This window comes from Solea solea, chromosome 6, assembly GCF_958295425.1.
Source record: "Solea solea chromosome 6, fSolSol10.1, whole genome shotgun sequence".
In the NCBI taxonomy this organism is placed as follows: Eukaryota; Metazoa; Chordata; class Actinopteri; order Pleuronectiformes; family Soleidae; genus Solea; species Solea solea.
In genome coordinates, this window is record NC_081139.1 from 27162463 (window position 1) to 27181155 (window position 18693).

The following is an 18693-nucleotide window of genomic DNA, read 5'->3' on the forward strand; positions in this document are numbered from 1 at the left end:
TTCTTCATTCTGCCTCTGTGATGGTATACAGTGTAACTTAAACTTTCAAATTCAAATAAAGCGTAAACTAAGCTCACACGCCGTATGCGCATGCTCAGCGTCACAGTCAGGCCTAGCATGTGTGCTACAGCGTTCAGAGTCGATGCGGTTTTAACGGAAATCTTTTTCACTAAGGTCACTGGTTTAAACAGAATGCCTGTCAAAATACCTGTCAGAGCAGGGATTCTCAAACCTGGTCCTGGGGACGTTTCCTCGCTCCGACACACCTCATTCTAATGTTCAGCTCATCAGCAAACACCACTGCAGACGCCTGATAACGACCCATTTATTTGAATCAGGTGCGTCTGAGCGAGGAAACTGAGAAACCAGGATTGAGAAACCCTTGTGTTAGAGGAGAAGCCAGTGTCAGCGCGACCCAAGTATCTGAGACGACTGTAACAGAAAAACGACGACAACAAAAACAGCTAAAGATCATGTGAGTGGTTCAGAGGGAGGAGCCTGTAAAGAGAGTAACATACGCCTGTGATCACCAGAGCTGCGCGGACGTTTTTAAGATAAAAGAGCAAAAAACAAACAAAAAAAGATGCGTATAAATGTGTAAAAAAGACACCGACAGCCAGCACTCAACGGTTTCCACACACGTCTCCGGCAAACACTTGAAGCTGGAGCGGCGTCGGCTCGGTTAGTGCGTCTTCAGTTTGTCCCCGAACAGCATCACGAAGAGTCCGTACAGGAAGGAGGCGGCGACGATGAGCAGCGTGCTGGACACGGGCCCCTGCGACAGCAGCGCTCCCAGCACGTACACGAGCACCAGTGCCACAATGGTCCTGTAGCTGGCGAGCGGGCGCAGGCTCAGCCTCGGTGTCGGCCGGTGGCTCCGCCCTGCAGAGTGCCACGCCGTCGGGCTGTGCCTCAGCTTTGTGGTGGAGGCGGTGTCGGTGAGGTAGTGGCGACCCAGGCGACCCAGGAAGTCCGGTCGCGAGCAGAGAGCGTTCATGTAACCTCCGAACTGCGAGAGAAGAAAAAAGATGAATATAACGCTGAGTTAGTCACTGTTAGCAATATCAGTCGATATCAACGCTCTACGTGTTTTTTGTTAATCGAATAACGATCGGAAAGACGTCACAATCTCGACCTTTGAAATCAAAGGTGAAATCAAGGATTTGTGAAATCAAGTGTTATGTTTATAGCCCGACTACACTTGGCTCCTGGCACAGGACGTCTCCACAGGCATCATAAGGACGCAGACGATCACATTCATCAGTCATGTGACCTCATTCAGTGGTGGAAAAACCCTGGATTTAAACATTTCATTAACATCCTGGAAGGAACCACGCTACCGTTCCATAGACCCTGTTATTGGAGGTCAGAGGTCACATTTACTCTCTGTGACTTCTCAGTTTACAGTGGACTACAAAAGAATGGCGGTGAGTTTCACCTTGTTGTTGACCACAGAGGAGATCCTGTAGAGGAACCGGACCAGCTGAGCGTTCTCATAGCTCCTGATGGGCTGGAGCTCGGGGTCGCCCTGGTACTGGATGTCAAACCTGCGCAGTCCATTTATGATCTGAGACACACACACACACACACACAGTGTCAGGTTTGAAAGGGAACAGCTCTGACTGTGAAGGGAGACATGAAGGACTGACCTGTCTCCGGCCCAGCTCCGTCAGGATCAGGCCGTTCTCCCCCTGGATGCAGTCCGGCAGCTGCCGGCAGTTTCCGTCGTCCTGGGAGGAGCCTAGGTTTGATATAAGCTGAGTCACCTGACCCTGGTTCAGCTGCAAAACACATGATCAGTGGTCAATGGTTTGATTTCTCCGTTACGCGGCCCATGAAATTGTCTCTTACAGCAGGTTTTTGACAAATAACCAGAGAAAGATATGGCGAGGGCATGTGTGATGTGGACATTTGTCCAGGAGGGGGCATAAACACACACAGAATGTATCTAATTTAAACTTAATGCAACTTTGAAAAAATAAAATAAATAACACTCAGCACCTTAAGTCAAAAATGTCCCCTCCCTTAAACCAATTAAACACAATAATAAACTTAAGATTAAACAATTGATTTGATTGTTTTAAGTGTTTTTTGTTCGACCATAAGGACGAAACATCACTTAAAACTTCCTACTACCTTTTTAACATTAGTGATTAAAACTTCCAATAAAAGAAAAAAGAAGAAAAAATAACACTCAGCACCTTAAGGACAAAAAAGTCCCCTCCCTTAAACTGCTATTAAACACATGATATATTTATTAAAATAACCTGATGATTAAAAAATCTTTAACCTTTTTAAATAGTATTTTTAAAACGCCTTTCCACTGTTTGTTTTACGTGAAAAAAACATGAAATATGTTATATATATATATATATAAGTTGTCACATCTTACAGTCTAAACTAACAGTCAAAGTGTTCTGACCTTGAAGACGAAACACAGGTTCTCCAGAGTTCTGTCCAGCAACTCGTGGGTCTTCTTCAGACATTCGCCACTCTCCTCTGGCTCCACCCCGGAGAAGGTGTTGTTAAAGTCAGAGGAGCCGAGTCCGAACCAGGACAGGAAGGACGAGTTGACTGCCATCTCGCTGGAGTGGTCCGATATCCTCTTTGCCGTCTGTCTGCACTGGGCGATCATCTGGATCATCTTCATCACCTGTAAGACGGACACCAACAGTCAAAACTTAAAGGATCAAGCACACTTTCCTTCGTCGTCTTCTTCTTCCAGTGAGTTCCGGCACACTGCCCTCCACAGTTCAAAGTTCTCAATCACATATTTGAAGTTCTTTGGTAGCCATGATTGACAACTCCTTGCCCCGCCTTCCCCAATGACCTACGACGGCATTAATCCTTCTAGATTCCAAACCACAGTTCCCTCTTGGTGATTCTTCAGTGCCAAGACTACGACGTTCCTGATTTACGATCCGTAAACTTTACGGCTGTAAACGTGGAGGTTAACCTACCGCTCCTCTGAGCTCGGTGCCAAACATCTGTTTGTACTGGCAGTCCTGGCCTTCCAGAGCATAGACGTGGCTCTTCACCCTGAACCCGCTGTCCGTAACCGCCTTGTGTCGCGACGACAGGTAACTGCCTCCTTGGCCCGGCGACAGGTAGCCGCGGGAGTGGCGGTCGTGGAGGACGTGCTCAGGCTCCAGGAACAACTGCTCGCCTGGAGAGAGACAAACGAAAACATGTTTTTACAAATAAAACATTCCAGAAACAAAACGGGACTGTAGGTCTTTGACTTTGGATATCACCAAATCGTGGAAAGGTTTCTGTGATGATCTTTCCTGGTTTTAAAAGCTCTTTCAATGATAATCATTAGGTTCCTGGCCACGAATGGCAGGGGCCGAAACGGCTCCTGGCGTGGATTTGGGTGAGGAACCTATCATTATCCTTCAGATTATTACTCGATCCGTGGATTTGCTGTAATTTTTGAGGGGGTCAGCGTCAACTCTTCAAACTTGGCATGGAGGTCAGGTCTGGTGAAAATGGGATATTAGCATAGTTTCTGGACCCGTGCATTGCTCAAAGGCTCAATAGCGCCCCCTAAGGGGAAAACTTAACAAAATTGAGTTCCACCGAATTTCCCGAAACTTGGTGGGAAGATGTTATAGACCAAGACAAACAAAAAAGTCGACCATAACCATGGTCTCAACTCAATAGGAAGTCAGCCATTTTGAATGTTTGCGATTTGCACGCTACATAAATGATCTAACTCGCCCGAGTGCGTTTTGACATAAAAAAAAAAAAAGGCGTCAATTTGTACAAGACACATCAATGGTGAAAAGTTGTCGAAAGGTCCCCTATAACTTCAGCATACATTGACTACATTAACAAAAAAAGTTGACCCTAACCATGGCCTCAACTCATCGGGAAGTCAGGAATTTGGACCCTACATAAATGAGGTAGACACATCAAAGGCGAAAAGTTGTTCATGGTTTGCGGGTTCAAAAGTGAGATCAGGGAACTGCTACACTCCCCAACTGACATGGGGGACACTTGTGTGGGGACGCGAGGGCCCCATCATGACTGAGTGCAGTCCGAGTTTAATAATATTCATTTTCTTGCCACTCGACTCACCGTTGAGAATCATCTCTGCGAGGTTTGGCTGGGCGAAGATTTTGGACACTCTGAAGACCATCAGAGCGTTTTTGGCGTTGACCAGATCCGTCCTCACCGCTCTGTTCAGAAACACCTGGAAGAGCTTGGTGTACATGAGCAGGTTCTCCTGAACAAACGACTCCCTGCAACACACAACAGTGACTCTTTCATTCCTTCAAACCTCCGTTTAAAGACAGGAATTTATTCTATTCCAATTTATTCATTCATATTTAACCACTTTATCTTCCATATGAGGGTCATGGGGAGCTGGAGCCAACCCCAGCAGACAAGAACATGCAAACTCTAAACCCTGTTAACCCTGCTCATTTTTGCTGTAAGTCAACAGTGCTAGCCCTGACTGCAGCATGTGACCCGACAAACTCATCATGTCCCAGTCCTCACCATTTGTCGGGTACAGTCCTGTTCTGGTCGGGCTGAGGATTGGTCTTCTCTCCGGTGTATCTCCAAGGTTGGATATAACTCAGCCACGTCTCCAACACCTGAACGCGGAAAGGTTTGAAAAGAAGAAAACATCGGCGGTTTTAATGATGGAAGAACTCTTTGTTTTTGTCCAGAGATGAAAAAATGTGATGTCAACAGACTGCCGGCCTCTGATAAGTCAGAGAGAGTCATGAGTGAGATGTCAGACACAAGAATCAAAGCCAACAATGTCCAACTGTAGATCAAAGTTAAGACTTAAAAATCCTGAAAACATGCGTTCATCTGTAACATTTAGTAAAGCAAATGTATAAAATGTCCATATTGAACAGGAATCTGGTGTATTCAGAGCCAGCACTGCTGAAAGCCGGCAATCGTGACCACATTTACTGGTATTTCAGTTCAGTGACGGTGTCAGATGCTCATGGAGGAAATACGGAACCATTCTGTGAACAAATCTTTTTAATCAAAGAAATCACAGTCATGATTACTTTGCCCAAGTTGAGGAGGTTCTATAGTCATGGAAAACCACACCAAACCCTGTAGTGGAGGTGTGCGGGGACTGTGCAGTGGAAAGGTTTCTCCTCTTCACAGATTATATATGTTACATCAGTGGTTCTCAAACTTTTTATAGCTCATTCTGAGCTAATGAGAGGAAAAAAAAGATGTAGAATCAAATCAAAATGATGATTTGGAGAATTGTGACACCCCTCTTCACTGCGGCGGTATACAGATGCAACGCAACAAATAGATACGGCCCAAAAACTGTGTCCAAAGTGAACATGATTTGTCGCGTGGTGATATTTATATTTATATATTTTCACCGTCAACGAAAGCAATCGATGCTGTGGAAACGTCTGCAGATGTGTTGTGCGTCGCCTCATGTCTTTGCTTGACTTGCTGTAACTGTAACATTTGTAGAGCTACAACTAACGATTGGTTTCATAATCGATTAATCTGTCGATTATTTTCTTGATTAATCGTTTGGTCCATAAAATATCAGAAAACCTTAAAAAATGTTGATCGGTGTTCGTCAAACCTGGAAATGATGATGTTCTCAAATGTCTTGTTTTGTCCACAAACCAAAATGATTAACTTTTAACGATTTCTTTGTTATCCAGAGCAAAGAAATAATGAAAATAGTCACATTTAAGAAGCTTAAACAATCGGAAATCTTATTTTAATCATGAAAAAAGCTTCAAACCGATTAATTGATTATCAAAATAGTTGTCGATTAGTTTAGTAATCGATTAACAATCAATTAATCGATTGTTTCAGCTCTAAACATTTTAGTTGAGGGGTGTGTGTGTGTGTGTGAGAGAGACGTACCGCTCTGAAGGAGGCGTCCAGAGGCCAGTGACCGAAGCAGTGCTGCAGAAACAGGTACAGCTTCTGCTGAACGAAACGCTGCACCACCACCCTGCAGGAAGGAGGAGACACCAGACGTGTTACATCATCATCACCACGGACACAAACCAAACCCGCATGTCTACAAACGTGCTGGGACGGACCTCTTGAACTCATCCAGCGGGCTGGTGTGGGCGTGTGAGTGCGCCGAGGGCGAGGACGACGGCAGCCGCTCGGGCTTCAGGCTGCTGGAGAAGGCGTGCAGGTGTTTGACCAGGAGACGCACCACCAGCACGTGCTCCTCTGTCGGGGTGAAGGGTTCCTGGAAAAGAATCGAGTCAACAAGGAGCTCCAGAAACAACACCACCACAAACCCGCCACATCCTCCCCCAGCCCCAGCCATCTCAGCTGCTGGAACCAAAGCAGCCACTCAGAAAAGTTTCCCTGATGCAAAAGCAGCGCAGACAAAACGGCCAAAGGCTGCAGCACTGTGTGTGTGTGTGTGCGTGCGTGATAGATAGAGAGCAGAAGTCCCACAACCACAAACCATTTCAATAAATATTTAACTGCAGTTCATTTTGACAGGATTTGTGATTGCAGATCTGTTTCCTGAGTCTGTAGAATAAGATATGTTAATAAATGATAAAATGATATTTGGACACAATTGTTCATCCCTAAACTGCACATGTTTAGTTTTCAGAGATTTGATCCATTTAATCTATGTATTCAGTTATCTGATGAGCTGTTTTTATGGATTTAATATTTATTTTATCTTTACTGAAAATACTGTCGATTAGAGAGAGACACACAGACACAGAGAAACACACACAAAGAGAGAGAGACACAGACACACACAAAGACAGACACCGAGACACACAGGTTTCCTGAAAAACTTCTCGTTTTGACAACAAATCAAAGAAATATTCACTTTACTGTCAAAGAGGAGCAAAGAAAGAGATTTACCCCCCACACACACACACAGTATCTTGTTTAAATGACACAACATTCAAATATTGAGGTGAATAATCAATGATGGGACCTCTACACTCGATCACCTGCTCATAGCAAAGCTGCCGTGTCAACATGAGACAATGTTTCTTCACAACTCTTTAAACAAGAGAACTGATTTCATGACTTAATGATAAGATAAACAAACATTGGGATTAAAGCACGTGTTTTGCTCGACAGACAGAAACATTTATCAAACACACAAAAAGGAAAGCACACCATTGTAAAACACATGCATTAAAAACAATCAAAAAGAAAACACACCTGAACCAAAAATAATATCAAGCTTTCCTGTCAAGGATACTTCTCTGATGACATTTATTCTATTCTATTTATTATATTAATCATGTGCCATTTCCTGAAGGTTTTTGTATGAAAAGATCAACAACAGTGATTTTAGAATGGACCCAAACGATAGAAACTATTTATTTATTTACTTTAATCATTTTTGTTTGACTGGGTGACAACGAGTCGGACGTCACAATCCACCAACCACACTCACTGTCGGCAAAATAAAAAATCATGCGCATCGTAGGTTCTTATGATTTGCCAAAACAGGATAACTCATGCTAAATAATGAGGCGTTAAAGGCATAGTTCAGGTTTTTATTTTTAAAGAGTGGTTTTATGGAGGTAGAGACTCTTTGTCTGCTTAAATCTACGTTTACCACTCAGTGTTAGACAGACTTTCCCAACAGGAAAATCACTCACTCTCCCCACACCAAACCCCATGGAGGAAACAAGTGATTTAACATCACAGCACACTGCTGCCTCCATCACTGAGTTCAAATGTCTTATTTTGTCGCTGCAGTGTTTGAAAACCTTTGTTCAGATTTAGTGACATAAAGTGACCACACGAGGCAGCAGAGGACCAGCAGCTCCTGTGTCCCCCGTGAGCTAAAATCACTGATTTTCTCTATGAGGTTTGGTGTAGGAGAGTGAGTGGTTTACAAACATTCCTGTTTCCTGTTGGAAAAGTCTGTCTCACAGTGAGATAAAGACGTGACACATGTTCTTAAGACATCGTAGACTTAAACTGACGTACTTCAGACACTGATGTAGTGAAATCAGATAAAGACTGAGCGTTCGTTACTGGTTTCATTTTCTACGCACTCAAAATTCCTTAAAAGGGTTAAAATTGAACTCATTTAAAGTGGGAAAAAATATTAATATATAATGTTTCTACAGCAGTTTTTGGGAAGGTGGCATTTTCTGCCGCTAGGAACAAATTAGGAAGTTTTTTTTTTTTTAAAAGGAACTCTTAAGGGTTAACTCCCCTCTGATCAGACACCCTGGTGTATACAGGACAACAGTATTTCTAATTTCCCTCCAAGTACCACAAGAGGTGGCACACGTACCACAGTTTGAGAACCATGGGAGTGGGGCGTGAGCCAGGCCGTCTTACAACCACAGTTTGAAAAAGAAAACCTGTAACTACTCCTTTAAACTGCTCTCTGCGAGCATCAGGCTGGTGATTTGGAGGAACGACGTCTCACTGGGGAGAGTCTGCCAAAGAGAAGTAGCCTTGACTGTGACCTGCACTGACTGAGGTTTACCTCCAGGAGGCCCCAGAGGGGCGGGGGTGAATGAAAAGGTAAAAGTACTTGGTAGGTGTGGAGGCTCCCAGAGCCTGGTGGGGCGTGGGGTTGGCACGGCATGCTGGACATACTGAGGCGGTACTGCAGCAGCGCCAGCTGTTCACCCGTAACCACCAGGGGAGGGGGGGGAGGTAGAGGAAGATGAGGAGGAAGGACAACAACAGGAAGTGGAGGAAGAGGAGCAGCAGAAAAGGCAGGAAAGGGAAGAAGTGACAATAAAAGGAGTGTGAGGAGGAAGATATATACATATATAAATATACGTGAGAAAAGGAGGCAGTGAAGGAAAGGAGAGTGCAAACCAGATTTGAAAAAAGTGAGAGAAACAATACAATAGGCCAAAAAAAACACATTCAGGGAGGAAAAAAGTGCAGAAAAACAGAAGAGGAGACAAAATTAAATAAATAACAAAGCGGAACAAAAGGTGTTCTGACTGACAGACACAGATCACATGATCGCAGGGATGGGAATCATTTGAAATAAAGTGTAAAACTGCAGCTTTGATCAAAGTAAAACAGGAAGTAACTGTGGGGACACCCGATCTGTACCGATTTGTTCCACGCACGTGCGAAGTGCGACTACTTCCTGTCAAAATTATAATTTCTGGCCGTTACATACTTTACATAAAATAAGTTATATTCACTTTTAAGTAGATATTCCTTTAAAATAAATACACATTTTTATCGTTATCGTGCTTTTTAGTCAACAAAGACCTTACACACAACCACTTCCTTTCACTCTGGCCTTCAAAATAAGACAGTCAGTCAGCTTCTTTTTACTACTTCCTTGATAAACCCTTTGCCATAACACTTCAAAAAATGGTTTACAGTCCTTGTGGTTATAGAATAAAAAAAAAAAAAACATGTTACGTCCTCTTTTAACGTCCTCTCTCATTTTACAACTGTAAGTAGCGGCACTTCAGCACGTGCAGAAAGAAGATAAAAAATATTAAAATATTAATAGTTTCCAGTACAGATCGGACTGTGACAACATTACTTCTTCATGCTGACAGAATTAAATGTTTAAAAAGGGACAGTTCCGGACTTTTGACGTGAGGTTGTCGTCTCTCGTTATGAGTTTAAACTGATTTGAACCCTCGGTTTAACCCTGGGTTTAAATGAATTTTAAATCTAGGTTTGATTAAAGAAGATTAAGCAGATAATCCTGGGTTTAAGTGGATTCAAATTGATTTTAACCCAGGGTTAAACCCAGGTTTTGAGTAGATTTAAAGTGATTTTAACCCTATGTTTAACTGGATATAAAGGGATTTTTTGTGTGAAAGAGACTCAATTATGTAAATCATGTGACCCCACTTCAAAAACCCTGCACTGTCCCGTTAATTATTCCCATCCCTACTGTTAAACATCAACACAGTGAAATCAAAACTGTAAGATTTGGGTTTTATCATGACTGCAAAAAATAGTAAAGAGAAGATTTAAAGTGGAGAAAATGTCACTCAATTAAAATTTCTGTCAATTCGACTGATTCTAAAATTCTGTTCCAAATCTTTCAGTTCAGGTCCACTTCAAAACAGGATGAACACAAAAACAACACACTGGTTAATGATGAGGGTACATTTGACAACATGCATGTGTTCACGACGCAGATTTTTTCTTGACGCAGTAACTGAAGACGTTTGGTTTTAACAAATGGAAAAAAAGTTTCTGTTTTCATATTTTAATGAACTGATTCTAATGATTCAGTTACGCCGAAAACTGCTTTAACGGGACTAGTTTGTGTGTTTGTGTCGCATATAAAACCGTGATATGACGACTCCGCCCACATTGAGGAGGTACTATAGCAATGAAAAAAACGATACTGAACCAAGTACAGTTGAGTCGAGTCATGCTGGAACAGTATCGTGAAAAAGCACCAAAAATCCAGGTTTTAGGTCCCTGAAAACAAACTCGTCAAAAAACTAAGCCCAAGACAGATATTTGGGAAAACTTGAGCCTCCCATCACACTGCCACCTACAGGCTTGGCATGGTCATAACGCACAAAAGGTGTATTTATGCCAGTTTGTGTCAATAAAAACGATGTTTTGATTCAAAACGCACATTATATAAATTATATTCCTATTTCTAAAAAAGGAATACGTGTATGTGACCTGATTGCTGTGAACGCTGTAGAGTTTTCGATAAAACCTTCACCGCGATGTGACGTTCTGAACACTGAACACAACAGCAAACACGTGACACAGACGTGCAGCGTGCAAAGGCGGTGACAGAGAGCAACAGCGGCCAACACTGAGAACATAGGCGATCCGTGAACTTTGACAGACTTTCGTTTGGACGAAATAAAACCAAAACAGGGACAGCATGCAGTCATGATAGGGCCATAATATCCGCATGCAAGCGTCCCCCATGCGGGTCGGGGAGTTCAGCAGTTCCCTGACCTCACTTTTGAATCCGCAATACCTTTCGATGTGTCTCGCTCATTTATGTCGGGTGCAAATCGCCAAAATGGACACCAAAATTCAAAATGGCTGACTTCCTGTTGGGTTGAGGCCATGGTTACGGTCGATAACATCTTCCCCAAGTTTTCGAGAAATTCGGTGGAACTCAATTTTGCCTGTTTTCACCTTAGGGGGCGCTATAGAGCCCTTGAGCAACACACAGGTCCGGGAACTAAGCCAATATCGCATTTTCGTCAGACTTGACCTCCATGCTAAGTTTCAAGAGTTTTTATGCAAGTTAACGCCCTCAAATATGACTGCAAAGCCATGGATAAACAGTGAAAATAGAAAAACACAAATGATCCTGAGATCCAATTGTCTTGGCTGTTTCCACACTTGTGAAAAAGCACCAGGGGGCAGTATAAGGATCAGACATACTCACTCAAAGACGGGATGAGGCGAGAGTGGGACAAAACCGGTGGTGTATGTGCGGCAACTTCGTCTCCATGGTAACAACTTGGTGCACATCAGCTGGCCACTGTACTGCTGCATTTGATGTGTCTGAATCTGTCTGAGTGGCAGCATCGGTCATATTTGGAGAACACTGTAACGTTACACTTACGTATTGCTTAACTGACTGAAGAGGGGAATTATTAGCTTCCTCTGTGACCATTGGCGTGTCAGAACGGTACAGAAGTGGCAACTGCAGGAGGCGGGTTGTCGGCTCAGGAGAGAATCCAGCGTCTTTTGTCTATGGCGCTTTTAAACGCGCATTGCACTCGCTTCCCGAGGGTGTTTAGTTCAGTTGTGGTCGACTAAAAGCCTCAAATGCATCAGGAGAAAAATGACGCTAACACAGCTGGGGACATTTGGGAAGTTGTGTCCGTCCACAGGAATCTTCCCACTCCGTTCTCCTCTTCTTGTCAGTAGGAAAGCAGTGCAAACTCACATCACTCCCCTTGTTGCCCTTTGACTGGAAATTGCATCCAAAAGCTTTGGATGCAGTCTCTCTCTCTCCTCACTTCATGTCGTTTACGTCAATAGAGGGAAAATTTAATTTGGGCCGAAAGTTTTATTTACAAGAGTGACACGGCCTCCGTCTATCGATCGCGCTGCACCTGTACACACACAAACACAAACAGTGCTGAACCGGCTATACAGCACTGATGTGCATATCATGCCCACACAACGATGGGACACGCACTTTTTTATTTTTGATGGCTATCCCTCAGTGGGTGCTCAACTTTTTACGTGGGTGCTCGAGCACCGGCGCACAGGATCGGTGCCTAGGACTGTAAGCACGTTAACAAACACTAGCATCAATAGCTATTCTACCAAGTGCAACCACCATACGTCGTCGCCCCCAGAGTGCATTGCGCGCGGAAAACATGGCGTCCTACGTATGTCAAAATATGTACTCAATATTATTGATTTTTAAATCAATGACAATATTTATGGCAGTGTTTATGACAACATATTTAGTACAAGAACAACAATTGTGGCTTATTAGGGCCAACAAGTCTTCATAGCCAGGGTTCCATTTAAGAGCTTGTCTTCGTCCACTGGGGCCACTTTTGTCTGGACAGGTGACTGTCCTTGGGATCTTTGGTGAGACAGATCTCCCGGCGTCATTTTCTCGTTACTCGCTCGTTGTTCTGTACAATCTCACATCCACGGCAGAGAGAGAGAGAGACAGTGTCCACAACACCATGAGTAACTATGACGCCTCGTTTGTCCTGCCTTAGTCTCTGTACATGAAGCCACGCAGGGCATCAAACAGTAGGTGGCGTCGTCACAAACAAGGGGAGACGTTTACCTAATAACTCAACTTCAGCACTTTCAATGACCCATGTCAATTAGAATTCACAAACCTTTTAAAAAGGATTTCAAGGACCCGTGCGAACCCTGAGTATAACTCCATCCGCACTGGATTTAAAGTAAGTGTGAACTCTTACAGCTTGTAAACCTGCACTGTTGCCAATTTTGTCAAACTGCAAATCTCAAGGTCTGTGGAGAGTTTGTCCCGCAGCCAGAAGACGTTTGCATTTACGTACAGCCGATAAGTCACAGGTCGACTTGTTTTCCCAATGCAAATGAACTTCAGATACTTAAAAACTAAATATTTAAAAAAATGGACACAATCCCCTCAGGGTGTTTGTTCACCGGCCATAGCGACTGCCGCATGTTTGAAAACTCTGCTTCCATGTGGCGGACGGAGATGTGAAGGGTTGTGGTCAGCCAGGCGACGCTGCAGTGCAGGGAGGGAGGCGAGGGGGAGGAGAGGTGAGGTGCATTGGGGAGGGAGGGTTAAGGTTTTCTTACCTTCACCTGAGGAGACTGCAGCTTCTGGTACATCTCCAGAGAGTAGTGATGGAGCCAGACCTCTACAAACATCTGCGAGAGAAAAGGGAGTGAAACGTTCGTTTGTAGACCTGCTCACGCTCCTGCACCAAACTCTGTCTACCGCTGCCTTGTGTGGTCAGTTTGTGTCACTGAGGAAATTCTGAACATTAGACGGCAGCCAAAATTCTGATAAGCTGCCGTGGCCACGTCCTTTTGAATCTGCAAAACACTTCAATAACTTTTGAACTTGGACGGGTCTTGTATAATTTGACGTGTTTTTTTCCGTAGTGCTACGATAAACGCCCTCAGACAAGTTTGTTCACTTACAAAATCTGCAAAACGCCAAATTCTAAATGGCCACCATGGCCCCAATGTGATTCTTTGTTCGTTTGTTTGAATTTTGGCGTCCATTTTGGCGATTTGCACCCTACGTAATTGAGCAAACTCGTCTGAGCGCGGTTTGTCGTACCGACATAAAAAACACACCAATCTGTTGTCGAAAGGTTTCGCGGATTCAAAACGGTGCGGCCACGGCAACCCTCTGCATTTTGGCAAATTTCAACCCTTCGCCACGAAACAGGAAGTGCCCAGTGAGAGAAAACTCCTGTACATAGTTTCCATTTTTTGGCCCGTTTCTGGACATTGAGACAAAGACTCAAACAAATGTTATTTTAAGGGTTAATCAATGGTTTCTGGTATTTTGAGACATTTCCAGGTTTACCAAATGCAGCATTCAGCATTCCCTCACATTGCAGGGACCAAAACGATCACTCGATTAGTGGAGAAAATGAAAATAATCATTATTTGCAGTCACTAAAATAATGAAAACCGTCTGTAGCTGCTGCCTCAACTATTTGATCTTGTCCCTAAAAACACAACAAAAAAGATCTGAAACAATTACTCAATTATTAATCGTCAACTATTTTGCTAATTGGTTTGAGGCTTTTTTCATGATTAAAACAAGATTTCTGACTGTTTCAGCTTCTTAAATGTGAATATTTTCTGGTTTCATTGCTCCATAAAACAAACAAATCATTTAAACTCAATCATTTCGGTTTGTGGACAAAAACAAGACATTTGAGAACGTCGTCGTTTTCCGGGTTTGACAAACACTGATCGGCATTTTCTGACATTTTATGGACCAAACAATGACGACTATAAACTACTGTATATGTGCCTCACCTGTAACAGTGTCTCAGACCTCCAGATCTCCTGAGCAGACGGGTCTGCGTTCACTGAAGGCTGGTGGAATATGTGATGTTTCAGGAGACTCGGGCTGTGAACGCCATAACCAGCAAAAGAAACACTGGTCGACCTGGTGGAGGATTTAAAGTGGGAGGAGGAGGAGGAGGAGAGGGTATAACCATTAATCTGGTGGATTTTCTCCACCAGGATGTTTTGTTTAAACCTCAGTTTGAAAACCTTCCTCGGGTGTGAATGTGGTACCTTGGTGAAGGCGCGGTGACGGAGCCCCTGGAGTCAGAGAAAGGAGACGGAGGAACACTCCCTTCACTGGGCAGGAAGTACTTCAGGTAAGTGTCCACCAGGACAAAGTAGGCGCTGTCTGTGGAGCTGCCATGTTGACCTGGAGGGTAGTTCTGAAAAACAGAGCCCACATCTGTATGTCTGACTTTTAACTACGTATCTGTCCGACGATTCACACGGCAAATGTGCCGTGATATCGAGTCAGTTAAAGGCCGGAGATGTGGACACTGCACAATCGTTTCCTGGATGGTTACAGTTTCGTTCCATCTGTAGTCAGAACTCTGGCAAGTAAATGGCCAACGAGGACACAGTCTCATCATCATCACAACGGTCACACTCACCTTTGGCATGACGAGACAGTAGGCAAAATTAAACATGAAGAATTCAAAAGGATCTGAAGAACATTAAGGAATAATAACAGTTTACAGCTGGATAACGGTGGAGATGCTCCGCCCACATCCAATACATTTCTCTATGTTGTGAATAAATCCTGCACTTAACGTAAAGTTCTCTTTGGTTAGACGGATATTATTTATCGATCGTTGCAAGTGTTTCAAAGAAATGCATCAAGACAAAGAAAACGTGAAGGAAACAAAGAGCAGAAGTGGAAGTCGGAGCGCTCACTCACTCCTGCACTAAAACAACAAGCTGAGACTTCTGTGGTGAAGGATACTGAGAGCCAGGTTCAGAGTCAGCAGTCCAGACAGAGGGAACTGCAGCTTGTTGTGGAAGAGTGGACAGTCGGGCAGGACTCCCTCCTGGATACAGGCCTTCACTGGACCCTGCAAGACAGACAGGGACCAGAACTCTAGAGTTAGACTAGGTCAAGCTTACTTCTATAGCATATTGGAGACAATTAGAACCCTGAGAACAAAAATAAATGCAAAGTTAAATTACAATTATTCATCACATGACAGCTGTTTAAAAGTCTCAAAATCTACACCTGCTTAAGTCAGGTGGGTTGTGACATTGCCGCCGACCCCTGGCGCCTGATTTACGTGGGCCACTCCTCACTGAGGACACTGAGGACAGTCCGCTCAGATCGTCAGTCGCACCTGGGACAGAGACAACCCCCGGTGAGCGGAGCAGCCAGCGGGCGGGTCCACGGCCCCGGGAAGCTAAAAACTGACTAAAACCTTTTTGAGTTTTCCTCGACTAGAACTGGACTAAAACTATCACATATACAAATGACTTAAATTTGACTAAAACTAATAAGCATTTTAGTCCAAAAGACTAAAACTAAGACTAAATCTACAATTGCTGCCAAAAACAAAACTGTTTTTTTACAAGATCTTTTTTGCAGGTCTGTTTTTACGAGATTTTTTTGCCGGTCTGTTTTCACAAAATTTTTTGCAGGTCTGTTTTTACAAGATTTTTTTTGCGGGTCTGATTTTATGATTTTTTTGCAGGTCTGTTTTCACGATATTTTTTGCGGGTATGTTTTCACGAGATTTTTTTGCAGGTCTCACTACCTATGTGAAGCAGTATAATAAGGAGAGAATGCTTACCGGGAGATAATTGACAGGTATTTCATATTTGTACTCTTCAGCTTGAAGTTTATACACCAGCTTCATCATCGGCCCACTGAAACAAAGAAATGCAGACGGTTCTTAAAAACACTCAAAACACAAAAATGACACCATTATGTCTGACAGGCCTCACTACCTGGGGTTCAGAAACTCCAAAACCAAATTGTACACGTTGCTGCGCGAGTGCAGCAGACGCAGGTTCCAGCCTTCGATGATGCCGTCCAGGCTGCCGAACACGCTCTCCACCAGCCAGGGGAAAATCACATGCAGCTCCTGAAATCAAAACACACTAAGAGTTAGGCCTGGTTCACACCGGACAGTGAAGCGCGTTCACAAACTTTCACAGACGTCAAGGACCAGTGGGAGCCCTGATAAGAGGAAGTGAAAGGGTGAAATGCTACCTTTGCAGGATATTCGTCGATGATCTTCACCAGGTCTTGACATCGTTGTACCAGAGGTTTGGTGGTGGCATCTGCTTTCAGGTTGGCCTGGAGCAACATCACACACACACACACACACAACAGCAGTTACCGAGTCATCAGCGTGTTTACATGCATGTTAGAAATGTTCCTTTTTTTAAGTCGAACTAAGACACAAAATCAGTTTTCTTAATGCCATGTGAACACGTTGCTACACGACTAAAACCAAGCTAGTCTTAGTCGCACTAACATACCTGGATAATGCAATAAAATTACGATTTTCCTCCTCCGCATGTTTACTCGAATTTTCCAGGATCCCTGTCTTAGTCGGACAGAGACCTCTGGCAGATACAACAGGCCGAATTTTACTGCTTCAACGTCATCAATTTGTCCCACTTCTTGACTTCAGTGCGTGAGAACTAATACTAATGAATACAGGGTTTACAGTAGGGCTGCCTACAAATAAGGATTACTTTCATAATATGTCAACTATTTTCTCAATTTGTTGAGTAATTGTTTGGTCCATAAAATGTCAGAACGTGTTGACATTTTTTGGTTGATCAGTTTTTTCCCAAAACTGGATGCTGAAAAGTCAGAGAAACTTGTTTTAATAATGGAAAAAATAATAATAATGTCAATTCATCAAGTAATATTTTCAAACCTAGTTTAGTTGCTAATGAAATTAGGACTGAAACAATTCCTTATTTGATTGATTACTAAATTAAAATTGAATTATAACCCTGGCCAGGTGCAGAGGTTAGTGCTCTTGCAGGAACAAGACCCGGGTTCGCGACCTGGTTGGAACAAGGGTCTTTCTGCATGGAGTTTTTTATGTTCTCCCTGTGTGCGTGTGGGTTTCTCCAGATTCTCCAGTTTCCTACCACAGTCCAAAAACATGCAATATCGGGATTAGGTCAAGTTGACACTCTGAATTAAACATAGGTGTGAATGTGAATTTATGTATTCCTGGTTATCAGTCCAGGGTGTGACCCACCGCCTTTCGCTCGTATGTTGGCTGAGATAGGCACAGCGACAGGTTTTGTTTTTTTTCATTACGAAAACTACTTTTCCGACTGTCCAGCTTCTAAAAGTGTGAATATTTCCTGGTTTATTTGCTCCATACAACAGAGAAATCATTCAAACTCAATCATTTCAAAGAAAACTCGTAAATGTATGTAAACACAAGTTCACTGACCACTGAGTCGCTGCTGCCACCTTTGTCGTCAACTTACGTTTTCAATTTAGTACCGTTATAAAATAAAAGTACGAATATTCACAACACCTCGTCGACTTTAATTAACTTTTATAAGTGTAAAATCATCTCGTCACACTCACCAGTAGGAAACTGGCCTGTTGTAAGGTTGGAGCAGCCATGGAGGAACCTCAAAACCCGGGTTCTTCCAGTGTACGGTCACTTGGTTCCGACCTGTGGGCGGCAAACACACACACACACACACACGGTCCATGAACCGGGCAGCACGTTAGCACCAGCGGGTTAGCCTTGCTAGCTAACTTAGCCCAAACTAAAGCAGCTAAAAGTGACGCTGATAGAAGCGGAGCTGAGCGGACAAGTGTGCCGAACAACAGCCGCAGACACGGAGGAAACAGTCCCGAAGTCCACGAGAGTGTGTATTTACCTGCTCCGCTCGAAAATCTTCACTAAAATGTCAGCGACTTCCACAACAAACGGCGTTTCCATCAGTGAGTGACGTTCAAATACTTCTTCTTTGACTGTGGCGTTTGACTTTGAAGTCACGTTGCTGCGCACTACTTCCCCCTGCTGGAGACCGCCGGCATGTATCTATGATTTACACTACTGCGATCAAAGTTTATGACATTTACTGTACTCAGGTATCAAAAGTTTTTTAGTTTTTTTTATTTAAAGTGAGGATAGTGGCTCAGTGGTAGGGTGAGTTGTTTTTCAGCTGGAAGGTTGTGGGTTCAATCCTGGCTCTCATCGTTTATATGTGTCCTTGAGCAAAGACACTTAACCTGACGTTACAGTGTGTGAATGAGTGAAAACTGTAGTGTAA

The 18693-nt window shown here is 43.5% G+C and overlaps 1 protein-coding gene across 3 annotated transcripts in view; it reads right to left on the reverse strand.

Moving 5' to 3' along the window:
* smpd4 (sphingomyelin phosphodiesterase 4) overlaps positions 1–18389 on the reverse strand; it is a 19300-nt gene extending 911 nt beyond the window's left edge. The window contains exons 1-20 of one of the 3 annotated variants that reach the window (XM_058631391.1): positions 18298–18389; positions 17996–18086; positions 16643–16729; positions 16378–16514; positions 16221–16296; positions 15386–15494; positions 15054–15106; positions 14674–14825; positions 14410–14542; positions 13207–13278; positions 8498–8587; positions 6051–6208; positions 5869–5959; positions 4504–4601; positions 4081–4244; positions 2961–3166; positions 2423–2653; positions 1650–1781; positions 1439–1567; positions 1–1009 (exon numbers count right to left, since the gene is read on the reverse strand). The exon at positions 1–1009 is cut by the window's left edge and continues 911 nt beyond it. In XM_058631391.1, coding sequence (XP_058487374.1) covers positions 683–1009; positions 1439–1567; positions 1650–1781; positions 2423–2653; positions 2961–3166; positions 4081–4244; positions 4504–4601; positions 5869–5959; positions 6051–6208; positions 8498–8587; positions 13207–13278; positions 14410–14542; positions 14674–14825; positions 15054–15106; positions 15386–15494; positions 16221–16296; positions 16378–16514; positions 16643–16729; positions 17996–18034 — 2484 coding nt within the window. In that variant the 5' untranslated portion in view covers positions 18035–18086; positions 18298–18389 and the 3' untranslated portion in view covers positions 1–682. Of the gene's footprint in view, positions 1010–1438; positions 1568–1649; positions 1782–2422; positions 2654–2960; positions 3167–4080; positions 4245–4503; positions 4602–5868; positions 5960–6050; positions 6209–8449; positions 8588–13206; positions 13279–14409; positions 14543–14673; positions 14826–15053; positions 15107–15385; positions 15495–16220; positions 16297–16377; positions 16515–16642; positions 16730–17995; positions 18087–18297 lie in introns of all 3 variants that reach the window. The other 2 variants (XM_058631390.1, XM_058631392.1) reach the window with 2 other exon arrangements.
* Between the last annotated feature and the right edge of the window lie 304 nt (positions 18390–18693).